Here is an 8,527-nt window from a genome sequence, read left to right as displayed (position 1 = left end):
TTTTTCCCCCCCCCCCCCCCTTGAATTGTGAAATATGTCATTGCAGACATATAGTAAGCTAATTTTATCCTTATCTCATGATTTCTGACTTTATTTATCTGTTTCAGTGGAGACCTATCTGAGCCCGGTAGAAACTCACTGTATGAACATTGACTATTTCGTTCCCGACACTGACAATGTTACCAAGGGATTCTCGGATGATGCCCTGTCCAGACTACGTAAGTTCCTAATTAAAGTGCTGTTTCTTTGTGTTATTATATCGCAAGAATTGAATTCCTAATACGATTGTATTTTGTGTCCCTCAGGTTTACTGAGTGCTAGAATTGAATTCCTAATACGATTGTATTTTGTGTCCCTCAGGTTTACTGAGTGCTGGAATTGAATTCCTAATACGATTGTATTTTGTGTCCATAAAACGGTTGGCATTCCAAGTTGTACCATTTTACCGCACCACTTGAGTACTTAATAGACCTATTACTATCGAATTAGCCTAAAACCTACTCTGCTTATAGTACTAAGTACTCTACTAACCTATTGCATACATAACTATTATTGTATTTTGCAAGAAAAAAAACCTATTATTGTACCTATAAGTATTTTGCAAAAGAAATTGGTTGTACTAAACAAAGAACCGAGTACTGTGATTTCAGTTGTAAAAACCAACCTCAGTAGGGTAGTGAATGGTTAGTGGATTTCGGATCCGAAGGTTGGTGGTTCGAGAGTAAAGTCAAGTCATAAAATTCTTCCCCATCCTTTAAGTTTAGTAATGTTTGAAAATTACCAAAAACTTCCCTAATTTTCAAAAAAAAAAAAAAAAAAAAAAAAAAAAAACCTATTATTGTACCTATAAGTATTTTGCAAAAGAAATTGGTTGTACTAAACAAAGAACCGATTACTGTGATTTCAGTTGTAAAAACCAACCTCAGAAGGGTAGTGAATGGTTAGTGGATTTCGGATCCGAAGGTTGGTGGTTCGAGAGTAAAGTCAAGTCATAAAATTCTTCCTCATCCTTTAGGTTTAGTAATGTTTGAAAATTACCAAAAAACTTCCCCAATTTTCAAACAGTAAACAGTGTCCAAACACTATCATTACCTAAGCAGAGTAGTTCTTGATCATCAAGTCACGAAATTGATCATTTGAAATATTTGAAGACCTACTCTGAATTTCCATCTTCGTCGGGAATCCAACCCGGGTCACCCGCGAACAAAACGAGCACTACGCCAGCACTGACTTATTCGTAAATAAAATACAGGAGAACCTCTATTATTTCAACTAATGCAGAGTAGTTCTTGATCATCAAGTCACGAAATTGATCATTTGAAATATTTGAAGACCTACTCTGAATTTCCATCTTCGTCGGGAATCTAACCTGGGTCACCCGCGAACAAAACGAGCACTACGCCACCACTGACTTATTCGTAAATAAAATACAGGAGAACCTCTATTATTTCAACTAACAGGGGTAGTTGATATAATCGAGGTTCCATATAAAAGTTGAAATAATCGAGGTTCTACTGTAGGCACCTCTTAAATCTAGATTAGTATAATTTGTCGAAGAAGTATCCCAAAACATACAAACAAAAGAATTGCCGATTACGTCAGAAATTACTTAGGTATACGAGTATTAAAGAGGTACTTAATATAACCTAATCTAGCTAAGTACCTATAAGTTTAAGCTATGTACTTTCTAAGTTAAAAATAAAAATAATAATCTCTCCAGTGAAAGTGGTAAATGAATGGATGCTGTTTCCAGGAGGTTCCATATAAAAGTTGAAATAATCGAGGTTCTACTGTAGGTACCTCTTAAATCTAGATTAGTATAATTTGTCGAAGAAGTATCCGAAAACATATAAACAAAAGAATTGCCGATTACGTCGGAAATTAGGTATATTAAAGAGGTTTTTAATATAACCTAATCTAGCTAAGTACCTATAAGTTTAAGCTATGTACTTTCTAAGTTAAAAATAAAAATAATAATCATAATATTTCTCCAGTGAAAGTGGCAAATGAATGGATGCTGTTTCCATGCATATTGGATAAGGTCTTGGGAATATTCGGATGGCCGTGCGAATAAGTCGGTTCAGACACCTTGATTATCTGTTATATCCGGTGAGATAGCGCAAATTAATCAAGGAAAATAATAGTATTAGTACTTATACGGATAAATATTAGAATATACCTTGTTTATGTCTGGCTGGAGGACTTACCTGGATATCTGCCTGAAATTATCCTTGCTAAAGAAATAGCATAGATAATCAAGGAAAATAATAGTATTAGTACTTATACGGATAAATATTAGAATATACCTTGTTTATGTCTGGCTGGAGGACTTACCTGGATACCTGCCGGAAATTATCCTTGCTACACTGCCATCCTTATGTTATTAGCATGTAAGTACTGCCATCCTCATGTTACTAGCATGTAAGTAGAACAACCACATCAGGACCTTATTCAAGGGGGCTGAGAGGGCCCGGGCTTAATTTTAATTGTAGGGCAGACTCCAAAAATTTGGAGCATCCACGTTACAAAAAAAAAAAATGTACGAAAAATGACGCCGAAATTATGACAGAAAATTTTGAAGGAAAAACCATAGTATATTATGAAATCATGTTGAATTCTGTATTCTGTGATATTTTACACTTTATTCCTCTTTTTTCAAAAATTGCCAAAAGTGGCAAATGTAAACAGAAAATGGAAATTATCAATGAGTTTTTCTGAGTTTGGTTGAAAGAAAGAAATCCTGTTGTTAAAAATAGAGCGCCACAAACAGGTTGATCTTTTTACTCTTGAAAAGAACAAGTACTCGTAAAATAATCTTAATATTATAAGGGTACCTACCACTACTAATTAGGTATATTTATAAACAAAAGCGTTTTCAATCATTATTGCTTATAATCAAAATTGAAAGTAATTGCTCGGAAATTTAGAAACTGATAAAAGTTGGTTTTGTTTGTTTCTTTTCAAGAGTAATAATTAAGGTGGTTTTAAATCTAATAAGACATGGGTTACGTTGTATCATGAACTTTCTAATTTCAAATAAGCTGTGGATAATTGGAAGTTTTTGTGGTCTAGAATTATTTCTCTACACTCTTGAAAAGAACAAGTACTCGTAAAATAATCTTAATATTATAAGGGTACCTACCACTACTAATAGGTATATTTATAAACAAAAGCGTTTTCAATAACTATTGCTTATAATCAAAATTGAAAGTAATTGCTTGGAAATTCAGAAACTGATAAAAGTTGGTTTTGTTTGTTTATTTTCAAGAGTAATAATTAAGGCGGTTTTAAATCTAATAAGACATGGGTTACGTTGTATCATGAACTTTCTAATTTCAAATAAGCTGCGGATAATTGGAAGTTTTTGTGGTCTAGAATTATTTCTCTATAAAGTCTGTATTAGCTAGATGTATAATTGTATAAATATAAGCTACCAAAGTAGGTATACTGTTGGTAAATGTACAATGGAGCAGTTGCAAATGGGTAAAAATTATGAATAAATGGTCGATTCCTACCAGGTTTACCTTGCCCAATGGAGCAGTTGCAATTGGGTAAAATTTATTAATAAATGGTCGATTCCTACGTAAAAAGTAGTGAAAAATCCAAATCTGAGGTCAAATGGGTAAAAATTATAAATAAATGGTCGATTCCTATGTAAAAATTTGGGAAAAATCCAAATCTGAGGTCAAAACTCCAAAAATTATAAATAAATGGTCAATTCTTATGTAAAAAGTTGGGAAAAATCCAAATCCGAGGTCAAAACTCCGAAAAAATAACTGTAAAAGGTGGAAAATTTCAATTTTTATTTTCCGTTCTAATGAAAGAGTTCAAATATGTGTGACGTCAGACTTTACGCAGTTGTTTTTTTTTTTTCGTCCGTTAGGTACCAGCTGTAAAAGGTCGAAAATTCAATTTTTATTTTCCGTTCTAATGAAAGAGTTCAAATATGTGTGACGTCAGACTTTACGCAGTTGTTTTTTTCGTCCGTCAGGTAGCGCCACAAAAATAAAAGGTCGATTCCTATGTAAAAAGTTGTGAAAAATCCAAATCCGAGGTCAAAACTCTGACGCAGAAACGTATGCGCACAAACACATTAATGCGTTGCCTGCGAGGGAGCTTTGCTCGGGACATTTGATATGACGTCATCGCCTACGGAAGCGTATGCCGTGACGTCAAAGTTCACCATTTACCGGCACACAAACACATTAATGCGTTGCCTGCGAGGGAGCTTTGCTCGGGACATTTGATGTGACGTCATCGCCTACGGGAGCGTATGCCGTGACCCCGTGACGTCAAAGTTCACCATTTACCGGCATTTTTTTAATCGATTTATCTCGGTATCTAGAAGTCCTAGAAGAAAAAGAAAAATTCCGTTGGTCCTTATTTTTCCTGCTCTATGACTTTGAAACATCACCCAAGTAAGCGCAACTGATCTATTGGTAGAGTACCCAGTGTAGGTAGTTGGTTATTTGGCTAACTACTAGTAGCAAGTACCTAAGTACTATCAGTTACCTGGATAGCCTAAGTAGGTAGGTGGGACTGGTTTTTACTAATATGTATCTAGTAATAAATCGAGTATTGGGTTGACCCTACGAAAAATCTTAATTTTACCTTAAGGAAATATTTGTACAGGATTACAACTAATTTTAAATTCTTTATGACATAACTTCAAAATAAATCGGTTTTTGTTTCAAGCTAGAAATTCCCTCAGGTTTACTGAGTGCTAGAATTGAATTCCTAATACGATTGTATTTTGTGTTCCTCAGGTTTACTGAGTGCTAGAATTGAATTTGACAGACGACACCGAAGCGAATACAATAGTCCGTCCACTATACCTTTTATTATTAGTAATAATAAAGGAAGGACGGACTAAAAACCAACCTCAGTAGGGTAGTGAATGGTTAGTGGATTTCGGATCCGAAGGTTGGTGGTTCGAGAGTAAAGTCAAGTCATGAAATTCTTCCCCATCCTTTAGGTGTAGTAATGTTTAAAAATTACCAAAAAGTTCCCTAATTTTCAAACAGTAAACAGTGTCCAAACACTATCATTAGGTAAGCAGAGTAGTTCTTGATCATCAAGTCACGAAATCGATCATTTGAAATATTTGAAGACCAACTCTGAATTTCCATCTTCGTCGGGAATCAAACCCGGGTCACCCGCGAACAAAACGAGCACTACGCCACCACTGACTTATTCGTAAACACTGCTATGGTCTTATCGTCCCGAAATCGAAGAGAGAAGGAAGACAGGATAGGAGAAAGCCAGCCCTTCCGAGAACGAACATTATCCCGTCAGGATAAAATCCGCCCCGGGCGGGAATCGAACCCGCGGCCTAGCGCTTACAAGGCAGACGCACTACCAACTAAGCTAAGTAGGCTGGCGCATATCGCAACTTTGGTGCTCACTGCAGCATTGTAGGATTTTCCGAATACCTGAACAATCCTAACACCCAATGTTTACCTACCATGTTGGCACCGGTCACTATGCGCATTACATAGCTACTCATTTTCCTCATAAGGCTGAGTGGAGCCCCGCAACAGCCAGTCACGGAACCAATCATTTGCATGATACAATTTTTTTACCCCGCCGGGAATCGAACCCGGGTCTCCCATGTGCAACTCATACTGAGCGACGTGACTCTCCTTTTTAAAAGAACTTTCTGAGTGTCAGCTTTGCACATATCAAGAAACAATCCGTTGTTCCTTGATTCTTGGGGATGATGCATTTTGGACTTGACACAAAAAGGTTGATGAAATATGCGTTTAACGCTGATGGGTTGTGCCTTTTATTCAGATATACAGGTTCAGCAGCAATAGATTCAGATATAGCCGCTGCCGAAGTCACACCGCCTAAGTCGATTTTTTCGATTTCGGGTTTTTTGTTTTATCTGAAAGTGTTCTCTATTCTACACGTTGTGGCGAAGTTGTGTTCAAAAATTCCTAAAAATAGCGCAGTTATATAGGTTTTATTCAGTTATTCAGATCAAAAGTTCTAGAGATAGAGCGATCAGTGTGTGAACTATGAAATGTGAAATGTGAATGAGTGAATGGATCTCGTTCTTATAATATAAGATTCAGATCAAAAGGACTCCTTTCCTGTTCTCCCTTAACAACAAAAGTTCCTTCTCGCTTCTTCCAGACATGGGCCGTTCCGTGATCGTGATTTTCATTGTGGCGTTCTTCGTCATCTTCATTGCGTTCTGGACCGGGGTTAGGATAAAATCCGCCCCGGGCGGGAATCGAACCCGCGGCCTAGCGCTTACAAAGTAGACGCACTACCAACTAAGCTAACTAGGCTGGCTGTGTCCCTTTACTTGCGAGGACGAGCACCGATCCCCTCACTTGATAACATCATCCTCGATTGCACCAAAATGTCAGTATTTTGGCCAAACTGTTTGACGGATTGTGAAAATAAACGTTCTTTTGTTATGTACTTCTGGACTCACAGCTTCTAGTGACATTACGTGAAAAATATTCCTCCGAAAGCCAGCCGTTCCGAGAACGAACATTATCCCATCAGGATAAAATCCACCCCGGGCGGGAATCGAACCCGCGGCCTAGCGCTTACAGAGTAGACGCACAACCAACTAAGCTAACTAGGCTGGCTGTGTCCCTTTACTTGCGAGGACGAGCACCGAGCACCGATCCCCTCACTTGATAACATCATCCTCGATTGCACCAAAATGTCAGTATTTTGGCCAAACTGTTTGACGGATTGTGAAAATAAACCTTCTTTTAGTATGTACTTCTGGACACACACCTTTTGGTATGTACTTCTGGACTCACAGCTTCTAGTGTTTACATGAAAAATGCTCACTTGATAACATCATCCTCGATTGCACCAAAATGTCAGTATTTTGGCCAAACTGTTTGACGGATTGTGAAAATAAACCTTCTTTTGGTATGTACTTCTGGACTCACAGCTTCTAGTGACATTACATGAAAAATATTCCTCAAAAATTGAACTTTGCGGGGAATCCCCGCCCTGTGTGTGCCGAAGTCTTACGAGAGTACCTTGAGAAAGGTAGATACACACTACCATCACTTCACGTGACGTGTAGACGTGATAGTAGTTTGGCTGTCCTGAACGAGATTACCTCTAATATTATGAGAAAACTTTGAACTACATCTTTCTGACTCCCCCATGAGTTCACGTGACGTGATGATAGTGCGGGGAATCCCCGCCCTGTGTGTGCCGAAGTCTTACGAGAGTACCTTGAGAAAGGTAGATACACACTACCATCACTTCACGTGACGTGCAGACGTGATAGTAGTTTGGCTGTCCTGAACGAGATTACCTATAATATTATGAGAAAACTTTGAACTACATCTTTCTGACTCCCCATGAGTTCACGTGACGTGATGACTTTGTGTTTCTACCTTTAATAGTGTAGTTGAAAACTACATAATATAAATAATATTCTGTCTGATAGTAGTTTGGCTGTCCTGAACGAGATTACCTATAATATTATGAGAAAACTTTGAACTACATCTTTCTGACTCCCCATGAGTTCAAGTGACGTGATGATAGTTTGTTTCTACCTTTAATAGTGTAGTTGAAAACTACATAATATTAATAAATAATATTCTGTTAATTTGTTCCCCAGGTTCTGAAGCAAGAGTCTCGTGTCTCCTATGATTGGTCGTTCTTCATGGCGTGGATCAGTGTTGCCATGTCACTCACGTCCGCCATCTTGTTTTCCGGAGCCGCCATTTGTCTGCGAGGAGAACGGGAGAGAGAAGAAGCTTTGAACATGCAGTACTTGATGCCAGGTGAGACAGAGAGAGAATCCAGAAAGAAAGAAGAGTCGGGGGGAAATAGTTTGGCAACTGATCCTTCTGTTTTATATCCCAGCATAACGGAATTAGAATAATAATTATTTATTTGCTTAAGTTGAGTCCGCGCTATGAATTTTCGTATGACGATTTGTTGCTTCAATACTGACTGGTTTTTGCTGGACCATTGAGATGAAAATTATGTGTCTGCGAGGAGAACGGGAGAGAGAAGAAGCTTTGAACATGCAGTACTTGATGCCAGGTGAGACAGAGAGAGAATCCAGAAAGAAAGAATAGATTGGCAACTAACTGATCCTTCTGTTTTATATCCCAGCATAACAGAATAAGAATAATAATTATTTATTTGCTTAAGTTGAGTCCGCGCTATGAATTTTCGTATGACGATTTGTTGCTTCGATACTGACTTTTGCTGGAACTTTTTTGGTTTTTGCTGGACCATTGAGATGAAAATTATGTGAAAAAAAAATAAATAAATAATGTCTAAAACTTTTTAGCAATGAAATTTTCCAATAATCATTTCGAGGAGAACGGGAGAGAGAAGAAGCTTTGAACATGCAGTACTTGATGCCAGGTGAGACAGAGAGAGAATCCAGAAAGAAAGAAGAGTAGGGGGGAAATAGCTTGACAACTGATCCTTCTGTTTTATATCCCAGCATAACAGAATAAGAATAATAATTATTTATTCGCTTAAGTTGAGTCCGCGCTATGAATTTTCGTATGACGATTTGTTG

General features: G+C 37.6%; 1 protein-coding gene across 1 annotated transcript in view; it reads left to right on the top strand.

Annotated features, from left to right (window-relative positions):
* Positions 1-8,114, top strand: part of LOC103515837 — a 51,817-nt gene extending 43,703 nt beyond the window's left edge. Inside the window, exons 3-6 of the mRNA XM_026828416.1 lie at positions 108-218; positions 6,139-6,209; positions 7,607-7,772; positions 8,110-8,114. Of these exons, the coding sequence (XP_026684217.1) occupies positions 108-218; positions 6,139-6,209; positions 7,607-7,772; positions 8,110-8,114 (353 nt within the window). The remainder of the gene's footprint in view (positions 1-107; positions 219-6,138; positions 6,210-7,606; positions 7,773-8,109) is intronic.
* Positions 8,115-8,527: the final 413 nt, after the last annotated feature.

Source organism: Diaphorina citri, unplaced genomic scaffold (assembly GCF_000475195.1).
Source record: "Diaphorina citri unplaced genomic scaffold, Diaci psyllid genome assembly version 1.1 scaffold1424, whole genome shotgun sequence".
NCBI lineage: Eukaryota > Metazoa > Arthropoda > Insecta > Hemiptera > Psyllidae > Diaphorina > Diaphorina citri.
This window is presented reverse-complemented; position numbering and strand designations above follow the sequence as displayed.